The sequence below is a fragment of the Podarcis liolepis genome, assembly GCF_965112155.1.
Source record: "Podarcis liolepis genome assembly, chromosome: 6".
Lineage (NCBI taxonomy): Eukaryota > Metazoa > Chordata > Lepidosauria > Squamata > Lacertidae > Podarcis > Podarcis liolepis.
In genome coordinates, this window is record NC_139559.1 from 49275503 (window position 1) to 49300967 (window position 25465).

The window sequence follows — 25465 nt, forward strand, 5'->3', positions numbered from 1 at the left end:
GAAGATGGCAGAGCCATGAGCTGTGAACTTGTCCTGCTTCTATTCATTTTTATTTTAAATGGCTTTAATATCCACACAGATCAACTATGCACCTGGAATAACCAACTACAAACTTGAGAAAACACAGCTCGGCAGTTTTCTTCATTGCATATTGACTTTGCATAAGGCCTTTAATAAAAAGGGCAGAGCAAATGTTCAGGTCAATGCAAGAAACAGGAAAAGGCATAGAAAATGAACACCCTCAAGTCACCCCCATGACCAAAAGTAGAATTTCATAGTAGCTGGTATTTCAACAAGCACTGGAAATGTTTTTTGCAAGAACTCATCCGATTAACAATTTTCTGATTTTTATCTGCACGGTGAAACACATCAGACAATCTACAGAGTACACATTTCACATTTCTTGATGCATTGATGTTTATTAACAGTGTTGATTCTCTTATATTTAGCACATGGTTAAAAAGCTTAGTACAGAATCCATCAAGCTCAATGGAAGTTTTGCACTGACTACAAAGATGTCGTCTGTCATTTAACTACCACTTCTTATGCTGCACTTCAAATATTGGTGGTTTAGGAGAACAAATACCAATTTCAAAAGTCAAATACCAATTTCAAATCCTTCAGCTGGCATTGAACTTTGGCAAAGAAATTCAAAGCTACGCATTTTAATTCTGAATATCTAACCTTGGAACTAGCTTTAGCATATTCCAAAAGGAACATTGTTTACCTGACCCGTGTACCATTTCATCCTCTTGTTCCTAGGTGACCCTTCCAGATATTTTGCATGAAGAATACACAATTGGGCTGCCCATCAACTGGAGGAATCTAGATTATTATTTTCAGTGAACACATTTTCCTAGAAAATAACTTTTCCCTGCATTCAGATGGCAGTATTGAGCTGTTGAGAAAATGCAATGCAGGCACAACCATGTGCTGGAGGAGTGGAAACCCTTGCCAGGTCTAAAAACACATGCAAAAGTGCCCCATTATTGAGTCTTTATTTGGGAAAATGATAGAACTAATGTCTTTTTAGCTCTGGTGCTTATTTAATCACCATATTCATCTTGGTAATTTTGGCACTTCCAAAACCTGCTGTGCTTTAAATTTCTAGCATATCACTAATGGCAAAATGAATTGTGCTGCAGTTTTAGAAGTCATAATCTTCAAAGAGAGAGCATGGGGTTGAGGATCTTTGAGATCTGTCTACTAAATAACAAATTTGTTGTGGCAGGAGGGCTAATTCTGAGACTGTTCACTCCTTTGGGAATCATTTCATTTTCTCTAACTAGGCACTGGTTGTCAACAATTTTTGACAAAGTTCCTCCTTTCTTCTTTCTCTTTCCTCACATTTGTCATCTTCAGGTCAGGGGGCACTGGGTGGGGGGTCTGTTTGCCTAAGAAATGTTGAACCTGTCATTTGCTACTAATGATGCTTCAGTGATTTGTGTCACTCTCCTGTCAAAACATAATAAAATGTTAATATAAAAACATATGGGCTTAGGTGTTGTGTGTTAATGTTGTGAGCACCTGCCAGGTGCCACCTCTGACGTCCCATTGGAGAGACTTTCCCTCCCACTGCCAAGCACTACTGTGCTCATCTCTCTTAATATGTGCAGATTTTGGCTATCCTTTCCTGCAGCAAGGCAACTCTAACCCTCCCAGTACAAAAGGGCAAGAACAAACCCAAACTGGAACTAGGTGGAGCAACAGCTTCAAGATTATCCTTGTGCAAACAAAACATCTTCTGGAAAGGTCCACCAATAGAAGGTTATCACTGGAACAAAGAAATACACTTTGTTTCACTACTGCTGCATACTAAGGTACCCATTTTGGTCCCTTCAGAGCAGCTTGGGTGTGAAATGCATGCCTGTTGCACTCCCTGTTGCTTCAGTTCATAATTTAACATTGCTGGCTATACATTAGCAACTAGCTGTTAGGGCTGGGCGATATCTGGTTTTCTACATCAATACATCACCAGCTAAACATAGCCATATACCAATATACTGATATAATGTCTGAAATAAGGATGGAGTTATGTAGAGGCATTGGCTGGCTTCAAGCTTCTTCCCACGTTGTGATTTTTGCATAGCGCATGCACACACATCGTGATTCATGATATACTGCCAGGTCAAAATTATGAAACCAATATCATGATATGGACTTCAAACCAGTTTTAGACGATCTATCAATATTATCACCCAGCCCTACTAGCTGTAAAAGACTGGAACCCTATATAAACAATTCTCTGTTGCTCCCCTCAGCTGTAATGGCACTACGCCCTACTTGTTTTCAAGCGAGCTTGCACTAGAGCAGAGCTCAGCTGACCATAATGATATGTGCTCATTGACAACACTTGGTAATTGCCCATGGAGCTCACTATCATGACCACAACCAGTAAGACTCTATATGACCCTCAAAGTGGCTCTAGAGACTTGTGCTATGCTTTAACCAGATGCTCTTAATTCTTCTCAACTTGGTGATAAGCCTGTGGTTGTTAAGCAATCTGTCCATATCTCTTTTATTATACCTTTATACATGGATATTAATGAAATACAGGCTGCAGTCCAATACACATTTACTGGAAATCCCACTGAATTCAATGGGACTAACCTCTGAGTAAACATGCAAAGAATTGCACTTAGAATTTAAGAGGAGATATGTATTTCTTTGCTAACAAACACATATGCCTTTCAGTATCCTTATTTAAATAAATGCTTCAAAACAAGGCACAAAATTTAAACTTAACAGTTCAGAAAATCCTTTGAGGATTCGTTTAAATCAGCATCACTTCTCCTCGTACACAAAGGCTAAAATAAGTAGGAAAGCTTTTTGTAACAAAGGTACCACTTTATAAATAACACTGAAGGGGGGGGGGACTCATTTTAAAAAAACACAGAATGATGATTCATTTCTCATCACAGCCCAAAATAAAACTGTACAAAACAGATGAATATTTTACAATCAACACATTTGGAATGTTTATTAGCAGCTCATTTGAAGTTTGTTCTTAGTCACTGAAGCTTGCATGAGATTTTATAAAGGCAGAAATAACATCCACATAATTGTGCCCCTTTCCCCCAGCTTTGATCTTTCTTTTAATATTGCGTTTGGTTTTATCTTACAACATGAAAGATGTTCATTTCTACATAATGCACTTGTCAGAAAACACAGAGAGATAGAACTTGTTATACAACTACAAGTTAAAATACTGAGACACAAGAGGGCAGACCATCCTTCAGTTCGGTGCACGATGCTATAGTATAATTAGTGACTTCTTCCTGGTGTCTGTGGTTCTTTTTAGTAAGTATTTAAGAGGTTGATGGCATTCTGTTGCACTTATTGAGACATCTTCTGTTATCTGTTGAGCAGAATAAATGAAAGCATTCAGTGTACATTCAAGTACGGAATGGTGTCACATTTTTAAAGGCAGAATCAAATCCTTCTTGTACAGTGTTTGCATTTCAGAAAATTTGCAATTTCATGTCCTAAAAATAAAAGTAAGAAGCAGGATAGCTAAATTCAGCACTCCACATGACACCCGGCAAATTCTGAGTGTACCTTTGGTTTGTTATTTGGGGGAGAAGGAGAGGAATTTGTCCAAAGACCTCCTATGCCAGCAGAACTTGAGCTACACTGCCACCTTGAAATGTACACTGTCAGAACACGCCAGTTTTTCAAGCAGAACGCTAGCAGCTGGCTGAGCTGTCCACTGGTGAAAATATGCCAGTGCAACAGCCAAAATAGGGTACGGTTGTAGGCAGGACAATCCACAGCTATGCCCCGCACTAACAGCACAGTTGTATACCAGCCCCAGAGCTGAAACAAAGAATTTCCCTCTGACTGGCTTTTCCGGCTCTTTTCAGAGAAACAGGTGCACTTCGCACAAAACAGAATGCACAAAGTCGAACTTGAACATACTGAAAGTACTTGTCTGTTTAGAACCCCAACAGGAACCTCATATTGGGACCCCAGACATGAACACCCAACTCTATTACAAGAAAGCACTCCACACAGGTAAGCTATGGAAGGGGGACACACGCCCTGAAATGGACAACTGTGTTTCCCATGCCTCCTCCTCCCACACCTTTTGCTATATGCGTCATGCCCAACTGTGTTCCTCTAACACTTTCCCCACCCCTAACAGTGGAGAGCAGGGTCTCCCACGCAGAGAGGAGGCATGCGAGTTTTGCAGTACGCTTCTCCAAGTTTCTAGTGCTGTAATATGAAACCACCTGGGTGAGGGGGTTTTCTGGACGAGACCCAAGACAACGCTTGAAGGAAGATAGGCAGGTCATTTGGTGATGCTCACTCTGTCTTTAGGCCAGGAGGAAAGAGGATGGAGAGGAGAGGAGCAAAACAGAGCTGCATGAGAAAGCAGCATGCTTTATAGTTCCCATGGGAGGGACCCTTGGGAACCCAACTGCTGATGGAAACTGATTGTTGCTGTATGGATACTTCAGCTTTCATATTCAGTAAGGGATGGTGCTGCCTAGTCACTCGTAAGACAAAACAATGCATTATATGACAGAGCAGGGTTGCCTATGGAGTACATATTATTTACTTTTGCCTCACTGTTGTCTCAGGTGAGATGGGTTTTCCAAGATTCTAGAATAGTACAAAAACCAGCTGAACTTAGATTAGTATGAGATGGGAGACTCAGTCAATTTCAGTTTCTCATTTTCTCCAATCTTAAATTCAATCCTCCATATTTCCACATCAGTTTGCCATTTTTTAAAGTCTTCGTGAAAATTCATAAGCTTCACAGTGGGAATTTCACCAGACACATTTCTATGCAAATTTTCTTAATACTGTATACACATTTTTTTTTTCCTAAAGCAACTTTCCCTAATACACGTTTGTAGGTTATTTTCACTGATACATTCATTTTATGCACATTTTACTGCACTGTATGCATTTTCATGCACATTACCTGTCTGGAAAACTGCACTGCAAAAATCAGGAAAGTGCAAAGCAATGGATAGCTGTGTTTCATTTGCGTCTTGTTTCAGAAACTGTGATTAGGGATGTTCATGTTGAAATGCAAACTGAATCAGATTTTTCCCCATCCCTAGGTTAGTGAACACGCAAGTAGTGATTCTTCTTTCAAACGACCTTCAACACTTGGGTGGTTGCCATTCACTGCATTCGGACAGTCACTGTAAGAAGGAAGCTTGGTCCTCTCCTGGCTACTATCCATCCTACTCTAGGGAGGCCCATCTGACACTTTCAGAACTGCTAAAACAATTCATTTAGCACAGCGGTTCTCAACCTGTGGGTCCCCAGATGTTGTTGGACTACAACTCCCAGCTCTGGCCTTGCTAGCTAGGGGTGAAGGGAGTTGTAGTTGAACAACATCTGGGGACCCACAGGTTGAGAAAGGCTGATTTAGCCACTTAGGATCAAATATTCATTTCAGGTACTAATAGACTCTCCTTTCATATAACCTAGGGACGCGGTTGGCGCTGTGGGTTAAACCACAGAGCCTAGGACTTGCCGATCAGAAGGTTGGCGGTTCGAATCCCCACAACGGGGTGAGCTCCCATTGCTCGGTCCCTGCTCCTGCCAACCTAGCAGTTTGAAAGCATGTCAAAGTGCAAGTAGAAAAATAGGTACCTTCTGGCAGGAAGGTAAACGGCGTTTCCGTGTGCTGCTCTGGTTCGCCAGAAGCAGCTTAGTCATGCTGGCCACATGACCCGGAAGCTGTACACCGGCTCCCTTGGCCAATAAAGCGAGATGAGCGCCACAACCCCAGAGTCAGTCACGACTGGACCTAATGGTCAGGGGTCCCTTTACCTTTTCATATAACACTACACCCCCCCCCCTCTTTCTGTTGCAACTGTTCTTTTTGAACAAGTTATGCAGTTGGGTGGGGCAGAGCCACAGAACAGTCCTGCCACCACTGGCATCGCTACAGTTTATATGGATGTGGCTGGGCCAGGACGGCAACAAGGCTGGGGCTGTGTGGACACACTGGCAGGAATGCCAGATTAGCTCCTCCAGAACATCCGCAAAGTTCCAACCTGACCCCCACCCCTGCCCTGCCCCAGCTGCAGCGATGTTGGGGAGAGCAGTTCCAGCACTCTGCACCATCACACCAGCCACTAGCTTTAAAAAAAAATGAAATGTACAAGTTGTAGTGGCAGGGAACTCTAAATGCACTTCTAGTTCTTTCCTTTCTTCCTTTGCAGCTGCCCAGCTTGAGTTCAAGCCAAACTGCAAAGGAAGATCCATGCTAAAAACAGGGATTGGCTGCAGGAGGAAGTTCCCAATTAGCAATTCTCTCCTGCAGCCAATCCCTTTGGGCTTGCTGTCAGCACCACTCACTAGCCAAATGACACATTATTATTCTTGTTCCTTCTTCCTCCTCTTCTTCTTTTAATGCACTTGGTTAGATTGTTGGGCTACAATCATATAGACTAGGGTTCAAATATCTGCTCAACCCAAGGTAACCTTGGGCCAGTCACAATCTCTCTGCCTAACCAACCTCACAAGTTTGTTGTGAGGATAAAATGGGGAGGAACAGAACCATGTACACCACCTTGAGCTACTTGGAGGAAAGGTGAAATAGAAGTGAATGCAATAAATATAAACAAATATAAACAACTACAGGCCCTGATCCAGAATATGTTTCTGATCTGAATCAGGAGCGAGTTTCAGACTGGGGCCCTGCAGCTGCTTTTTCTCCAAAATAAACATGGTCAGGTTAAGTAATTTAAGCACATCTGCTACACCGGCTGCCCACAGACCATCTCGCCAGAGTGGTACATGCTCTGGTTGTCTCCCGCTTGGATTACTGCAATGAGCTTTACGTGGGTCTATCTTTGAAGGTGACTCAGAGACTACAACTAATACAAAACGCGGCAGCTAGACTGGTGACTGGGAGTGGCCACCAAGACCATATAACACTGGTCCTAAAGGATCTTCACTGTTTCCCAGTACAGTGGTACCTTGGTTCTCAAACGCCTTGGTACTTGAAACCCAAAAACTGCAAACCCGGAAGTGTTTCAGTTTGTGAACTTTTTTGGAAGCCAAACGTGCCCCAGCCTTGTTGCCGTCCTGTCCAAGCCACATCCATATAAACTGTAGCGATGCCAGTGGTGGCAGGACTGTTCTGTGGCTCTGCCCCTCCCAACTGCATAACTTGTTCAAAAAGAACAGTTGCAACAGAAAGAGGGGGGTGTAGTGTTATATATATATATATATTGCTGGAAGCCACCCAGAGTGGCTAGGGAAACCCAGCCAGATGGGCAGGATATGAACAATAAAATAATAATAATAATAATAATAATAATAATAATAATAATAATAATAATAATAAAATAATAATAATAATAATTTACATTTTTTTAAAAAAAAAGTATGACTAACACCATGTGCACATGTAGACAATACTGAACTAGATGGAACACTGGTCTGACTGGATACAAAGCAGCCTTCTATGGCACATATGTCTAAAAACTAAATACTATTTTCTTCGCTAGAACACTGCACTTGCCAGCTCCTCTTCATCTATCAATGTAGGCTATTTAAAACAAAAAACCCTTAACTTTTTTTTTACTTTTTTAAAGAAGTGCCAGACTGACAGTTCTAGAAGGTGAGGAAATGCACATGTGAGTACAAGATAGACAAGTTAGGAAGATGTGATGATGTCTCCTTCAACCCTAGTCTGATATTCTGGGATTTTAACATATGATGAGAACTCCAAAGTTAGACTTCAGGTGCACAGAGAAGATGACAGAAAGTGGAACTGATCAGAGTGGGGGGGGGCAGAGACTTGTAGCCAACCAAATCATTGCGTAAAGTGAATTACTTCCACTTGCACAGCAGAATTTCCCCTCCCTCTCCAACACCAACACACACACACCCTGCACACACAAAACCACACTGCTCCACCCTAAGATCTTGCTCTGGAGGGTAAGGAGAATCTCTAGAATAGATGTGGGGGTGCAAAGTGCCTGAAAAGGGAGGGGAGGGGAGGTTCCATTGCACAAGAGAAAGTTTTTCCCACTCATGCAGTGACTTAGGCTGTGCACACATTACCAGCTGAAAACGCAGCTAGGTTGTTCTTTTCCACAATTTGGATGGAAGCTGGTTTGGAGGGAAGCACAGCTAAACACAGTATTTCATAAGAGACAACAGGACAGATACAGGATAAATATGGATTGTGGCTGAGGTTATGCGTAGACTGTTTCCCAAACCAGCACTGGGAGCAAACTGAATGAAGAGTAAACAGCAGTGCGTACCCAGCTGTCATTTTAAAACATTAAGTGGTTTATAAATGCTTTAAATAAATAGTTGGATACAACGCAGAGAGATTCTTTTTGAAATGTGGGGTAGAGAAGCTCTCAAGTGAAGAGCTGTAAGTAAGTAGAATCTAAGTAGAAGAGGGGAAAGGACACAGCAAAGCAGGGGAACGTTCAAATGTGTGGCTGTCCATTTCTCCGCTACTACACACCAGTGTTCCTGGAACTACAGATGTCTGTAGGAGCCAAGGACCTGTCCAAGTGAAATACAGCTGGCCTTAATAAACTCTCAAGGCTCTTCAATTTTATTTTAAGAAGGCAGGAGTACATAGGTTCTAAGCTGTAAAGTCAAGATGACAGCATGTTCCACAAGTGCCACAGCTGAAGTCTGCTTCCCTTCAAATATCTAAACGTTCTCCCCCAAAAGCTATTATCATACTATACACTGGGAGATTATGGTTCTGAGCTAAGTAGCATGTAAAAATGGTGTCATTACATATTCATAAGCATATTTTAGAGGGGTTAATTGTAAAGCCAGATGTTTCCATTTTTATTTAGAGATGACAGCAGAGGGCTAATAAAGATCAATTACCCATCTGTCCACAATTCCAAAACAGTCAACCATGTATTATTATTTTTAAAAAATAAAAAAGAGCTGAAAGCACCTTCAGGCTCTCCAGTTATCTGAATCAAGTATTTGCTATTAACAGTGAAATCAACAGGTTTTATTAATTCATGTAGAGCAAATTCAAATTTGAGCTTTCAGCCCAGGAATGGAACATTACTATTTTTGACTCTCCATTTTTTAACTTCCTCAGAACCTTACATTAGTTTTTTGGAAAGCAAAGCTGGATGGAGAAGCTGGCTTTGCGATTCCTATTAATTTCATCAATCAGACTGAAAGAGAACCTATTCCACCACTACTTTAAGATTGTGAAACTTGCTTATTTCAACAAAGTCTCTTTAACAAAATCCTTCCTCAAAAAAGATTATGAGATCCAACCAGGCTAGCAACAAACCAAATCTTAGATCAGGCAAGAAATCCTATCCAAAGTAACAGCAGGAATACAGTACAGAGCAACCTGTAACAGAACTCACTGCCACTGTCCCCAACATTCTGGTAGTTTTGGTGTTGAATGCCAAGTTGGTCTTTAATAAAACCATGCTGATTCATGGATGAATGGGCCACCCTGGGTATATCACTGAGACCACTGTGAGGGAGGTGGGTCATAACTGATGCAGCTCTACCTACCCAGGTACTCAGTTTGACATCAGCCCAGACTGGGAGCAGCAGGGAGGTGTTGCTGTACACAGGAGTTCACTTCCCCTGAGCGGAGGGAGACGGAAGGATCTGCAGGTTTGGGATACTGTTGGTGTACCACCCATCCTGCTGCTCAGCAGCCTCCCTGACTGAACTTGTCTTGGGTGAAGTGTTGAACCAAGAATGAACTTGTATTGGGTGTGGAACCCAGAATGGTGATTTTGGGTGACTTCAACATCCAAGCTGAGGAAACCTCAAGTCCAGTTTTGGTGTTCATGGCCTCCATGGTAACTATGGGCCTGTCTCAGATGAACATCAGTGCAACACATGGAGCAGGATATACCCTTGATTTTGTATTTGAGCCATGTGGAGAGCAGGGCGGTCTGGAAATAGATCACATGGATATCACCCCATTGTTATGGTCAGGCCACTTCCTGGTGAAGTTTCTGAGTAGCTGTGGTCAATGTATAGAGATAGACCAGGTGCAGGCTGGAGCGTAAGTGGCGTTAATCTCACTCCGGAGCCAACCAAGCACATGTTCAGACTCATAATCAGGCCTACCACTTGACTGTGGAGACAGCGAAGAGATCCTACTTCACTGCCTTCATTGCATCCGTTCTTACCTTCAGGGACATGTTCTGAAAGCAGCACTAATAATAGAAATAAAAATCCAAAATCTTCAGTTCTGCACTTCAATAGATCATTAGCATGATAATCAGAAGTTGAACAGAAAGTAGGAAGCACTTTCTGATTTTGCAATGTCAACCATACATTGGCTCAGCATAATGATAAAGCACAGCATTATGCTTATTATATCTTGAGAAATGCAATTTAACTGCGAAATCAGCCATGTGTGATCATTTGGGGGAGGGGAACCAATGCAGTTCTCTGTACCTGATCCTCTACTATGACTCTACAAATGTTGTTGGACTCCAACTCTCTCATCAGCCCCAGCCAGCATAGCCAATGAATGAAAGGAGCTGTAATCCAACAACTGGAGAGTCACAGGTTCTCCACCCCAATCTACTGTTTCCTGATAGCATCTTCAGAAAATACATTTTCTATTACAGAGATTAATCTTCATGTCAGTAAAGCAAGTCTGTGTGATGTGCAATGACCTCACAGTAAGAAACCACCACAAGCATCAGCTTCCCAATAAATATATAATAGAAGGTGAAAAAGATACTTACAGCAACACATTTTAGGGTACACACTTTTCCTATCCCACCCTGAAGCAGGATAGCCCAAGTCCAAATCCACACAGCATCAAGATCATTAAGGGAACCTGGGCTAGCCACCATTTCTCTGTATAACTTTTGGGCAGTTATGTGTGATTTCACTTTCAATACAATTGACACCTGCAGAAGTTTTGGGGTGTGACATATTGCTTCATTTCCAATCAGTGCATGTCTCATAACTTCCTGTTGAAATCTTGTAACTGTTTATACCACAAATAGACGGGTGTTCCACTTTTCTTGCAAGAGTGCCCCTCCAGACAGCAATAATGCAACAGCATTGGGGTAGTATCACAGAACAACTATTAAAGTGGAATGATGTCCAGACACTACAGTATAAATGCACCACTAATGCACTATTATTGCATCAGGTCACTTCCAAACAACTTGTCTAATGAGCATTTGTTCTGATTTGTTTGTGGGGATATTACATGAAGTTCCATCAAGCAGGCATTGTTCTACACTTTCTGTGCATTTTCCCATCACTTTCCTTACTGCAAAAAATCCTGTCTTTTGTGGAAGCAGGTTTGTTTCACAAGAGCTCCAAATCTACTTTAATAGTGCAGGCTGGGATATGACTGAATCCCACCCAAAAACATTGATAGTCTGGAAATGGTCCTCCCTAGATACATGGGACAGACATGTTACTGAATGCACCCACAAGTAATCACAAGTTTACAGATGCACCTAGCACAGAAAATCCACTTTAACAAAGAAACAAACTTTTCAGAGTTAGGAAAGTGATTGGAAATACACTGAAAAATGTGGAATGAATGGTCAACGGGAAGACATATAAACACCCCTTAAACAAATCAGGATGAATGCTCATTGTCATATAACTACCATGCAAACAAACAGAATGACCAGATAATCTAACCTTCACACAAGCTTTGTGAAAGTAAATCAGGATGAATGCTCAATAAATAGGTAATATGGAGGAACCCTCAGAGAGATATGTCAATACTGAGTGTGTTTTAATTTCAATATAGTTTAGACATGAGTTTTGCTAGATAGTTAAGAGTCAGGACATGTAAATGTATGTATCTGTATGAAATCCGCATAAACAAATGTATAGTGCAAATTTAGGTCTCTAAGTGAGTTCACACTGGTTCTAACATTGTGTTTTGCTGCATCCTCCACTGCCCTGTAAGCAATGTGGTCCTTAATAAATACAAATTGAAAAAAGAGGTCAAGAGATAGGAGATCTGGAGCCTTGTGGGACTCATGGTTAAGTGCCCCTTCAGTGTCCCACAAGGATCCAGATCTCCTATCGCTTGACCTCCTTTTACAGCAGGGTTCAGTCAGGATCCCACCCAGGGCAGGTAGAAACAGGTCAGTAAAGAAGGAGCAGATCTTGTAGGACTTTATGCATTTTGTTCTTATGGGTGAGAAGCATAGTTATATCGACTGGCAAGCTGAACACAAAAGCTTTCCACAGTTCAGCCTGTTACAAGACAAGTTACATTTACTTGAGCATGTATCTCGATTCATAAAACAAAGATGAAATGACAAAGACTAGAGGGGTATTTTCATGCATGAATGTTTGGCAGTGTGTTACTATGGGGCTTACTGGAACCCAAAATCCAAGGATTGGGCATAAATGTCCATCACAGTAGGATTGGTAAAATTAGTGGCAAAGCAGCATTAAGCTCACAGAAGTCTAACCAAATAGTCACATAAGAAATAAGGGGTGTTTTTTTTAAGAGCCACAATCCATTGCACAGTTTCCCCTTTTCCTATCAGTATAACACTTTGTGCAGACCAAGTCTGTGCACATTTACTCAGAAGTAAGACCCACTGAAGTCGCAGGGGCCAACTCCCAAATACATGTGCACAGGATTACAGGCAGAGAAAAGCAACAGTATTAGACAGCTGGGGGTTTATACTTGAAATGGAAATGCTTTAACTTTTGCCTGAGGCAAAATCAGGGTGCATATTCATCTCTCAAGACCGCCACTTCATTGCACCATGAAAGAAAAGGTGGAGCACCAGATGGAAATGTTTTAGGGTTGCTGGCAGCACAACGCTTTGGAAGAGGGACTGATTTGCATTCAGTTCTCATCCAATTCTGAAATCTAAACGTATTTTCACCACCGTGTGCAGCCTGCCAAACAGGAGCCATGCTTAAGGTACCTGTTTTAACCTCTTTTTTGCACTTTCAATTTAATAGCATTGGCAACAAGCTGAAGATGTGTGAAGCTGCCAGCAGGATGTATGGCGAAAGGTGAGCAAGATGACTCAAGGGATGAATCTGCACTGACATTGTCCTCATATGATCTCAGTGAAAACAAGCAGGTCACAATTTATTTGATTATCTAGTCATACAGACCTCGCAGATCTACCATTTTTTTATTAAATATCTGCAGAGAGAAAAATACCAAAGGTCAAAAGAGCAAGAGGAAGAATCTGCAGATGTCTAAAGAGGGCCTCATACTGATCCCCAAAGGAGTCATTAGCAGAAATCTTACAACTAGACACAGAGGGAAACAAGTTATGCTACACTTCATTATCTCTTTTCATATGTAATAACCTAGCCACGTCTGAGTGCATTGGCTCCCAATCTATGAAGCCTTTACTATGAATATATGTAGATTTAACTACAGAGTCTGAACACTGATGAGGGTGGGGAGTGACCAACTTGATAGCCTTAATGGTATAGGTAAGCATATTCAGGGTAGGTAATTATGAATGGAATTTACATATTAGGTATCCAAAGCTCACCCTAGTCCATTGGATTTTTATTGGTATCAGTTGGCTTCACCCAGAGATGTGCAGGGAATCTAAAAGTATGTAGGTTACCACCTGTGACCTGGGTCTATGCCCATCCTGCCTAGTAGAAACTGCCTAGGGATATTAATACACCTTTCAGGGAGGGAAGGACGCCAGGTGGCCTGTAGTTGTCTGGCTCCTACTCAATAAACGAAACCGAAATGCAAATTTCCCCAGCCAGTTACTGCCTCATTTTTAACCTTCCCCTTTTGTAGAATAATGTCAAGTGAACAATTAGTTTTCAGCTTCATCTTTTTCTGGATACTATCAGATTTCTGGATTGTTTAGCTTGGACTAGGGCATTTGCAGCCTTGCTCAGCAAGCAATCTTTATCTATTGTTTGATACAGGTAACAGTAGAACTCTATTCATCCTGTGATATTTTCCTGCTATATTCATATTATTCAACACAGGATACTGGGCAACTACAATATCTGGTGCAGGGGTGGGGAATCTGTGGCCCTCCTGATGTTGTTGGACTCCAACTCCCATCAGCACCAGCCAGCATAGCCAATATCAGGAATGATGGTTGTGGTAGTCTAACAATATGTGGAGGGACACAGACTTCCCACACCTGATATAGTGAGACCATCCTTGACTGGTTCTACTTGTTCTTCTCAACAAGGTCCCAGCAGGTGATTGTGGGGATTTCCCTTATCACTTCCCTCTGGCGACACCAGATTGATCTTGACCCTTCCTGCTCATACACATATGTAAAGCCACTTGGCACCATCATGTGAAGACTTGGGTTGCTTCCAGATGACCCTAAACATTCATCCTGATTTGTTTGCACAAAGTTTAAATGGCATCAGCTATTTACTGATCAATCATTCTGATTTGTTTGCAAGGTTGTTAAGACAGCACTGCATCAATCAAATGCATCAAGCTTTCCAGCAATTTCACCTGGCAAGAAGGTTGTGAACCTTTCTATGAGATGTTGACTTGGCACTCATCAACAATTAGCCATGCTTCTGTAACCTCAAACAAAGGCTCTGTAACGTTATCTGTGATGGGCTGCCCCTTATGACTATGAAAAATTCAGCTACAGCAGAATAAACCAGCATAAAATGCAACATTGGGTTGTGTCAATGTCTCATCACCTGCAATGGCTTTCTATTGTTTTTCAGGTACCACTCAAATTGCAAGTTTTCTATAAAAAAAATTCTAAACAGGCTGGACCAAACACACCCTAAGAACCACCACCCATTCATTTTCTTCACCAGTTTCCAATATCAATTGCCTCTTTGTAGTGCCATATATGCACTACATCAGACACATACCCCAAATCTAGAGACTCCATCCATCTGGGGACTATAACACATGAGCATCTTTTGAAAGTTCTGTCAGAACCCTTAATCTGAGCTAATGGAAAGTTGCATAGTTCCTTGCATAGATAGAAAGCATCAATAAGGACAACTGTGTAGCCTTCCCCAACGTGGTACTTATCCTTGATACCTAACAACTTCCATCAGTCCCAGCCAGCATGCCTAATGGTCAGGGATCACAAGAGTTGTGGAGGTACAACATATGGAGGGAACAAAGAGAGAGAAGCCTAACGGTCATTATCATCTTCAGAGTCCTTTAAGTGCCTCCTAAAATTAGGCCAGGTTTCGTAAACTGAAGGGCAGCACGTATCTACAATAAATGAATAAATGAGCAAATGACCTCATTATGTCACCTAAACCAGTATGCACACAGCTTTTGCACTGCTCAGTATCAGACATAAAAAGCAGACCACAGTGACTCCTCCTGCGTAAGCTGTCATGGCACTCTGCATAGGAGACCTGCATGAAGAAGCCAGAGGAGATCTCAGGAGGAAGGTTTCAGTCTCAATGGAGAGGATCAATGCCTCCATTCAAGACAAAGTGTGTTTGCATTGCTGTGAATGTGAGGAGAGACAGCATTTTTCAGGGGAAAGTGGGGAGAGGCACATGCACAAAGGAAAATGAATGCTACAACAGTAGACCCATGGCAGAAAGTATTGTGAGCTGCTTAGCAGGTCATTGGGAAGGAGCAAAACAGAGGGGAAACCAAAATCCAGAGAGATGTGAATATGATCTTTACCAGGCACAGCCTACATTTTATGTATCTAGCCAGCAGACAGGGGGAAACAACAAGACCAGAACCCATAGCTACACTTTGACCACCAAGCCAAAGGTGTGCACAGAGTAACTTATGGAGGGCCCTTTGTAGTCTCCTATGACATGCCACTTACTCCTCTCAAGCACCCCAATGCACAGGAAGGCTCCTAGTCATGTGGACCAAAGGAGCACTATGTGCATCCATAACCCAATGGAAAAGCACAGATGCAGCATGCCAAAGCCTTCAGAGTCACTACTAGCTACAGAATCCCAGGAGAAATGGTTGCGAAGAACCATAGACAAACCAAGACAGAGCAATGAGATATCCAGTTAATGTCATTTGCACAGACCAATCATTTCTCTGTCAGTTTAATTCATACTCCAGAACACTTCTCATTTTGCCAGGCCTACTTCATCCCATTCAGAAATATATTCATTTCGACAACTGCTGCATGTGTTGGTTAGTGTCCCGTGTGACCTTGTGATCAGTTTGACCCACAGCCACCCCTGCATTCCCTCTCTCCGTGCAGCCCAGTTGGTAGGTTTTTCATTACAAAGAAAGTCAGGTAGAGGAGGCAACCCATTCACCATTACTAGTACTTCTATTTCAAAGCTATAGGCAAGATGCTGATCCACAGTCCTACTGTGTTGTTGTAGCAAGGAACTCACTGTTCCCTTGACTAGTTTGTGTGCCTCTCTTGGGAGACAACTGAGCAGAGCAAAAATTGGAGGGTGATGGTTCCCTACCTGCCAACCGTCATGAGAAAACAGACAAAGCTGAAACACAGCTTCACAACATCCCAGCTTTTATTAAACCATATCAGTGGCAGGTATAAGTTCTGACAGCAACACAGAAGAATCAAGGCTGTTGTCTTTGCGTTCTTGCAGGATTTCTGTATGCTTGAAAACTGCAAGAGAAAGAAGAGTAATAGATGCAGGTTTCCTTATCACTATTCATGCTGGCTACCCCTGTTTACATTATGGGCTATCACACCTGATGGAAAAGCTGTAGGCACCAAGACGGAAGCCCAACAAAGGCATATCTGCCTTCAACTAGTTGTTGCTGTTGCTGCTGCTTGCTGCAGGTGCCATTTGTGGTCTGCATGATACTAGGAATGGGAATCATCCTTGCCTCTCAGAATATGGAATGGCTGCCTTGTTGCCTACAGGGAGACAAGTAATGAATAACAGGGATCAGCAGCAACTGATAGATCCAGTGACTAAGTGCCATTATGGGTAGGTGAGTGAGCAGAGGCAACAAAAGATGCTATCACTAGGTGCTATTTCACCCTGCATGCCTCACCTCAGCTTCCCATTCTCCCACTGGCAGGCCACTCTCCCACTCTATGTTTGGAGGCTTCTCCTGTAGGGGAAGACAATGCAGTCATTGCAAGAACACTCACCTGTCCATTGTAGGGACTGGAATGTTTGTCTGCAGTTTGCAGCTTCTTTTGTTCTGTATGCTCTGGCTGTACTGGAGTGGAGAAAATACATCATGAGTGTTTTGCCAGCTGTAGCAATAGACAGAGATAAGTGCCTAGCATTCAGTAGCAAAGCTGGCTGTTATCCACTGCACTCATTGGTGCTTTGTGGAAGCTCACCAACATCTGGAATAAACAGAAGTCCCCTTTCTACACTGTGTATATTTATCCTGTGTCCCACAGCTGTCTGCTGTGAAGGGAAGCTTGTAAAGTTAAATGTTTCTCAGGGATTGATGGGAGACACTCTTGAGGCCATGGGTGGCCATCACTTTTATTGGAAAAGTTGGAGAAGAAGTGTAGGCATCATATGATGAAACATAATGCCCCCCTCCCTGGTGACCCCCAACAACCACCTGACCTTGCCTACCTCTTATGGGGTGCTTTTTCCTTGCAGCTCTGGTTGCAGGCTTAGAGTTGAAGTTTGCATCTGGAGTCCCAAGGCATAGGAATTCTGAGAAGACAAGTGTTGCTCATCAGTCCTTCATATCTTCTTTGTTATCCTTGACTTTGGGGTGTGCGTTGTTTGTGAACAGTGCTCATTTCGTGCCATTCATTTCATTCATTGGATCATTTATTTACTGCTTTTTGGCCCCAAAAGAAGCCCCTGGATTGACTTACAACAAAAACTATTAAGACACAGTGATATGTCCCCACCTGTTGGTCCCTAGTTCTCTAGACAGTGATGGAGATCCATGCTATAGTTTTGATACATGAGATCTGTGTTCAGTGGCTGGGGCAAAAGGCCAAACTGTGCATTATGTGGGAGGACCATGATTCGATCTGATTTTTGTTCTTACTGAAATGCAGCCATGTGGAGTGGAGAGCTACAAATTTCTTTGCAGCAGCACAGGGAAGGATGGAATATTAAACTATTTCCCCCATACTCTTTTCCTAATCAAAATTGCCCCCTGGCCCTCTTCCCAGGGAAACAGTAACCTAGGAAAGGAGTTTATGGCTATAAAAATGGGGCCCCAGTTTCAGTATCTTTTTGCCTTTGCCACTACTGTGACACCCTCTGTGCTGAGAATGCAGGGTATATATTTAATAGTAAAATCAGCATTAAACAAACAGGAAAATAACAGACCAACTGGCTTGAAAATATTGGTCTTTGTAATACAGTACTTTGCAGGTATGCTACTAAAGAGGAAGAAACAGCCACTTAGGTGGCACTATTTTAAAAAGATCGCTCCTTTCATTTGGGAATAGGGCCATCATTGACAGTGATACTCTGTCACCATTGGGTTGACTTTTTGATGTCCACCAGAAACAATAGCTTGGAATTTCTCACCCTGATAATCACGAACAGATTAAAAAAAAAACACAAACATGCAAAGGATCTCCTTTTGAAGTAAGAGCCTTCTCTATGCTTACAATACGTATGGCTTCTGTGTAATAGATCTTTCCTTTGGAATACATGGATTCATATGTTCTGGGTGCAAGTAAAAAAAATTGAAGCAATGTCATCTTCTCAAAGTCCTCATTCTCACCTTGTGGGTGAAGCAAAAACCCTGAACATAAAATGAGAATAATGCACATCACTTATTCCTAGAGCTGGGAGTTCCTAGTCATCTTAATGGCCTAGATCCAAAGAACAATGCAATTAGTTCTGCCAATCATATCTCCCCATGCTGCGTGGCCTCTTTTGGAACCAAGGAGAAATTTCCAAAGTAGTTTGGGGCGCATGGGACTTGCAATGAAATGTTGCACCATGGAGAGCTCCTGTTCACTGTTCCAGCCCTACCTTCCTCCATTATTTTCCATTTCTCCCTCACCTCATCCCTACTGACCAGGCAAACTCGGCCCTCCAGATGATTTGGGACTACAATTCCCATCATCCCTGACCACTGGTCCTGTTAGCTAGGGATAATGGGAGTTGTAGTCCCAAAACATCTGAAGGGCTGAGTTTGCCTATGCCTACCTACTGACGTGCTCTGGTCCATGGGGTCACGAAGAGTCGGACACGACTAAACGACTAAACAACAACAACAACCTACTGACAGTCAACAATCTATGCACACTGCACACTTCTAGTCCTTGGACTGTTTTGGATATTCTCCCCACCATCACCACCACCTTTACAGCTTTTTCTCAAAAACAAAATTTGGGTTGTATCCAACGTAGGATTTCTGCTCGTGCAACAGAACATTCCCTCATCTCCATCCCCAGATGTGTTCTAGAGGTTCCCTCAACCCTGCCCCAGAGATCTGGGAGGGGTGGGAAGCTCTGTTGCACAAGCACAAATCCTTGCACTAATGGAATGATTGGACTGGATACCACCCACTGTACTTTTGTAAACCTTTGGGTTCCCCTAAGTGCCGTAATAGCTCCTGTGTTTTCATGGATGGTGCCATTTTGGCTACATAAAGCAATGGCACTCATGCCTAAACATCTGAAATAGAGGGAACGATATGGGGCGGGGAGAGAGAGAGAGACTGCTGCTCAGAGAAAATCTCACAGTCCCATTAGGCATGCCTAAGCCCTAGGATGCACCCAAAGTGACTCTCTGGATCCTGGCCAAAGAGTTCTTGCTTTGTGATAATATTCCACACACATCAAAATTAGGATTTAACCATTTCAACCAATAAGCAAAAGAAGAAAGCAATATTCCTATAGTGCTCCCCCTTCCCTCTTATCCTTTCTCTCCAGACAAACTTGCAAGCTGAAATTCACACAGACAACACTATTATGACCGATTTCGCTGGCACAGCTCTACACCCGACGCTAATTAGCCCAGTTCTCAGCTGGTGAAAATTACAAGGCTCAATTGCAGCTCCATATAGTGCCACAAATAACTGTGGGCTTGGCCAATAAATTTATCATAGTGTGCTGAATTTAGTGGCTGAAAATAATAGTAGACGGGAATGTTGAATGGGATCAAGTAAGATCGCCACACACAGATCTTAGTTTCATACAAAAAACATAAAATTGTATGCTAGTAGAGCTCTGAATCTCATAAAATGTACACACATACCACAAATAGAAGTATCCCCATTCAATTGCTACTATATTTGCTGAAAACAATTTTAAGAAAATTAAATTGGCTGAATGTCTGGTGTCTTTGGGCATTATCTACCACACATTTTGCTTTACCAAGGTTTAAGGTGGCTTGAAAGTCACTGAATCAGGACCTCACAGCTGGCATGAGTAACTAACTTGCAGCTCTATAGATTCATTTTGATAAGTGGAATCAAGTTACAGAAAGCAATGCACTAGTGGCTAATATTGCAACACATACTGAATTCCAATAGCTATATAGAGATATCCTGATATTTACTCTGGAAGTCACTTGGATTGAAATCAGTAGAAATGCTTCGGAGCAGGTAGCTTTACTGCAATTCTAAAAATGCAGGAAACAAAACTCTTTCAGAAATTAAGCATTTAAAAAATAAAATAATAGGAAGTAAAATGAGACTTGATCTTAAAACTAAGGGGTTAGAAATGTCTGATTATTCAAAGATGGTATATTTTATACACCATAAGCAAGAATAACACTTCTTGCAGCAGCAAACAGCTCACCTGTGTCTGTCTGATATTCCACAGCCCCAGTTGTGTGTATACGAGTATACATTCCCCAGATGATTTGAATATTTCTCAGCCCAACACTTTTGGATTCATCTGCATCTATTTCCCCAGATTTTCATCCTTCTGTAATAAATGCTTTTGGTCTTGTTCTTCAGTGCCATACGTGTTTTGAAAGTGGAGCTGCCATTTGTGTCAGGAGGGGTGTTTTGCATAAAACTAGGTCATGCGCCATGATTTAATGTATCATTTCATCAAAAGAAGCAGAGATGGTGTCATCTTTATAAATCTTCTATGCAGCTTTGTAGGTAGCATATATAGACTTTTCAATTATCAGGCACCAAATTGTAAGGGAGGGTTTGAAGCTTGCTTTTATATGGAACAGATGTTATGATTCTTTTAGGATGTGCAGAACAACAAAAACTATTCCATATCATCCTTTTTCCCCTTCTTCTATAGGCTCCAGAACTTTTAGAATTCTGCACATCTAAAAATGGTGCATATAGAATAATGCCTAGTTTCCACACCTAAATCTCTCTGGGATTAATGGTGTGTGTGTGTGTGATCAGAGCAGCGGCTTTTCTGCGGAACCACAGAAGTTCGAACCATCTGGAAGGGTTACTATGGAAACAGCAAAGGACTGGGGGAGGGAGGGAATGGATGCCATGACAACCTTTGGGAGTTTCCCAGGAAACCAAAGTTGCTATGGAAACTGCATCACTCAGGTCCAAATTAGTAACTTCCGCTGCAAGGCGTGTTTGCCACTTTAATCTTCTTGTGATAGATGCAACCGCTTATCTTAAATGCATTGGCAATGGATGGAAATGCCCCCTTTGTTTCTAAGGTTTGGATGGGTTTCAACTGAGGCTACAGTCACTGTGAAAAGCCCATCAGTGACTTACCAGAAGCCTAAAACTTCATGATATGCAGAAAGCCAAACACTCAGGATATGATCCAGTTAGACAATTGTTCAACCTTGTGATGTAGGAAGAAGTATTTTCCACTATATTGTGCAGGTAGAATTTTGAATTCAAGGAAGCAATTCTGTAGTTCTGTGGATCAAAGAAATCCAAACTTACAATGAAGACTTTCCCCTCGCTATATCAAAACAATTATACGTATGCCTAGGGCAAATTCAGACTGCACACAGGCTTTAACCTGGCATTAACAAAAGCAAAACTGTACCCTCGTATGACACGCATTAGATGATGTGAGCATCATTTTGCAGCGTGATGGCAGAGATGCTTTGTGAAATTTCAGTGCCTATATTTTCTACTCACTGCAACACACTTGCATCCGCGTTTCTTTCACTTCATAACTTTCATTCCAACAAGTGCACACATTCAAGGAAAGGAAAATCAACAAATGAGCTGCTCTTTGCTAAATTTCCCAGCAAACCCCCCAAAGCCCTGCAACAAACAGCACAGAACAAAAACCTGTTTCTAGAAGAAGCAGCCCAGACTTCTTTGTATCCTCTTATCTATCTGCTTTCTTAACATCTGCTTAGTTGTTTGGTTTTTTACCTTCTAAAAATGCCCATCTTCAGAAAGAAGGATCAGAAAAGTACATGTATTAAACAAGAGCACAAAGAATGACGATGGTGCATGTTCCTCACAATACTGATTACGGAGACCTTCTGTAATATTTTTATATATCCTTGAAAGGTGTCTTTTAAACATCCGTAAAGATCTTTTTAATATTCACACAGTTTGGATTGTTTGTGGCTGTACAGTTGCCTGTTTTGAAGGCAGCCTGTTTGAATGCACTGTTGCTGATGCCTCCCTCTTCTATCACCATGTACTCTGACTTGCTGAGAGTGGAATTGCTCCGAGCTTTCCTCAGCTCCTCAGTGGAGGAGAGATGCTGGCAGCTTCCTACATGCATATACTGGGCTTGTTCTTCACCTTCCGTTTCTCGGTGATAAAAGTAGTTAAAGTTGGAGACTATCACGGGCACAGGCAAGGCAATGGTCAGCACCCCAGCTATGGCACAGAGAGACCCTACTATTTTGCCCCCAATAGTGACTGGGTGCATGTCACCATAACCCACTGTAGTCATGGTCACTACAGCCCACCAAAAGGCATCAGGGATACTGCTGAAGCTGGACGTGGGATCATCAGCCTCTGCAAAGTAGACAGCACTGGAAAAGAGGATAACTCCAATGAAGAGGAAGAAAATGAGCAAGCCCAGCTCCCTCATGCTGGCCTTGAGGGTCTGCCCCAAGATCTGCAACCCCTTGGAGTGCCGAGAGAGCTTGAATATACGGAAGACTCTGACTAACCGGATGACCCTGAGAATGGCCAGAGACATCGCTTGTTGACCATTGCCCTGCCTCTCGGCCAGCTCAGTGCCCAAGGTGATGAAATAAGGAATAATAGCCACAATGTCAATTATGTTCATAATGTTCTTGGAGAAGGTGGGTTTGCTGGGACAAGCAAAGAAACGGACAAGCAGCTCAAAGGAGAACCAGATAATGCACAGAGTCTCCACCACAAAAAAAGGATCAGTGAAAGAAGACACCATGGAGGTTGCTGGAGAAGAGGAATTTAGGAAGATATCTGCCACGAAAGGTCCACCACTGGTCCCAAATGTCCCTGTGGTGCTGTCATAGTCACGGTCATCTCTGAACTCAGGCAAGGTTTCCAGGCAGAAAATGACAATGGAGATGAGGATAACTAAGACTGAGACGATCGCAATGCCCCGAGCTGGTCCAGAGCTCTCCGGGTACTCAAAGAGGAGCCACACCTGGCGCTGGAACTCCTTCTCGGGCAGAGGTCTCTGCTCTTCACGGATGAAACCTTCATCTTCTCGGAATTTCTCCATGGCCTCCTCGCCCAACTGGTAGAAGCGGATTTCTTCCGAGAAGATGTCAATGGGGACGTTGACAGGGCGCCGGATGCGGCCTCCGGACTGGTAGTAGTATAGGATGGCATCGAAGCTGGGTCGGTTGCGGTCAAAGAAATACTCGTTGCGGAGGGGGTCAAAGTAGCGCATCCTCTTGCGGGGGTCCCCCAGCAGGGTCTCGGGGAACTGGGCGAGCGTCTTGAGCTGGGTCTCGAAGCGCAGCCCAGAGATGTTGATCACCACCCGCTCGCAACACTCGTGCTCCCCGGCGTCCCCCCCACTGCCCACCTGGTGATGCCCAGGGGGAGGCAGGGTGTGGGCCATGGAGGGGTGGTCGTAGCGCTCCCCTCCCAGCAGGGCATGGGGGTGCTGGGTCTCCTCGAGCAGAGGGTCCTCTCCCCCCACCACGGTCATGCCCCCCTCCAGCTCCCCGTCGCCCACGTCCTCCTCGACGCCCTCCTCGTCGTCTTCCTGCCCTTCCCCGGGCCCCGAGAGCGCGCCTTCGGGGAAGAACTGCTCACTGTAGCCCAAGTTGTGGTGGCTGCTGCCCACGGCGACGACGCCCGCGACGACGACGCCAGCGCCGCCGCCGCCGCTGCTGCCGCCCCTCGGGTGCCTGCCGGAGGACAGGGCGGCCGGCGAGCGCAGCAGGCTCAGGTGCTCGTCCATGGAGGTGGCGGCAGAGCCGAGGGGAGGCTGCCTCCCCGGCCGACCAAGCGACACCTCAGGCAGAGCGCCAGAGTGACCCTCCCGGCTGCACCCGCCGCCGCCGTCGCTCTGAGGTGCCCGCCCGACGCGGCTCAAAAAATCCGCCCCCAGCCCGGACGCCGCCTCTCGCCCTCCTCAGTCACTCGCTCCGCGCCGTCGCCGCCCACGCCGTCGCCCTCCCGCCAGAGCGCCGAGGAGGAGGGCGAGGGGAGCGGACGCTTCTGGAACGAGGGAGGGGTCTCCCCGCTTCCCCCACCTGTGAGAGCCCAGAGCTGCTGCTGCAGCAGCAACAACAACAGCGAGAGAGAGAGAGCGCGCACTCGGCTGCTGGACGCTGCCAGCGAGCAACACGTTACGCGCGGGGGGAAGTTTGCAAGAGCGCCTCGCCCTCCCCGCGGCTGCAAAGCCGCTGCGTCGCGCGCTTAACCTTGGAGTAACTCCCCGTCAGCGCTACGAGGCGTACTTTCAAGAGGCAGGTTCCCGCGCATCGGCCTCTTCAGGAGCATTTCCCCTCCGCCAAAAAAAAACCACACGCGCACACACGCCTGGGCTCTGAAATAACGTCAAGGTTTAGTGCTGGAACATAGGGAATAATGGCTTTCTCGTATCGTGAGGAGCAGAGGCTCGGGCGTGCGTTTGGCTGTGTTGTTGACGCCAGCCAGTTTGCTGCCCCGGGGTTGTTGTTGCAGCGGGCAACCCTGTGCTGGTCAGGATCCCGCCGGCCACTGTGCAAGCTTGGTGAGAGATGCGGCTCCTCCTGGTGCAGGGCGCGTCTTCTGCAGTGATCCGAGGGGCTCACTTCCAGGGCCACAAGGAGCCGCGCTCTCTGGACCCCTTGCTCAAAGCACTCTGGGCTCACATCCACACCGTGCATTTAAAGTACATGGCTTCCCCCAAACGGATCTGGGGGTGGCATTCCACCCCTTGCAGAGCTATAATTCCCAGCACCCTTGACAAACTACACTTTGGGAGAAGCCATGTGGTGCAGAGGTGACCAGGTTCTCCTTGTACTGCTTGCCTTCACCTGGCAAATGCTTATCCATTCCCTTTGTCATTATCCCCCAAAAAAGCAATGTCTGGTGTTGTTTGTGCAGTGGGGCTGGTCCTGTCTGCATGCTGTTATCCCAAATACATTTATTCATTTACATCAGAAGAGACCCTCTAGTTCAGACCAAAGGCCCACATAGTCCAGCATCCTGTTCTCACAACCACCAGCCAGATTCCTATTGGAAGCACACAAGCAGGAGCTTACTTCAATAGCATTCTCCACACTTGATATTTCTAGCAACTGGGATTCAGAGGCATACTGAGAGCCAGTGTGGTGT

The 25465-nt window shown here is 44.0% G+C and overlaps 1 protein-coding gene across 6 annotated transcripts; it reads right to left on the reverse strand.

Moving 5' to 3' along the window:
- Positions 1 to 399: 399 nt before the first annotated feature.
- Positions 400 to 24598, reverse strand: LOC310709610 (potassium voltage-gated channel subfamily A member 3-like). 6 transcript variants are annotated; one of them, XM_083509487.1, is made up of 6 exons: positions 22112 to 24598; positions 20586 to 21640; positions 17437 to 17520; positions 16992 to 17057; positions 16583 to 16751; positions 16378 to 16496 (listed from the first exon to the last, which is right to left on the reverse strand). In XM_083509487.1, the coding sequence occupies exon 1, from the start codon at positions 24099 to 24101 to the stop codon at positions 22260 to 22262; it is 1842 nt and encodes a 613-aa protein (XP_083365613.1). In that variant the 5' UTR covers positions 24102 to 24598; the 3' UTR covers positions 16378 to 16496; positions 16583 to 16751; positions 16992 to 17057; positions 17437 to 17520; positions 20586 to 21640; positions 22112 to 22259. The 6 variants fall into 6 exon arrangements, with proteins under 6 accessions (XP_083365614.1, XP_083365615.1, XP_083365613.1 ...); XM_083509485.1 differs by having other exon boundaries at positions 16992 to 17062; XM_083509486.1 differs by lacking the exon at positions 16583 to 16751.
- Between the last annotated feature and the right edge of the window lie 867 nt (positions 24599 to 25465).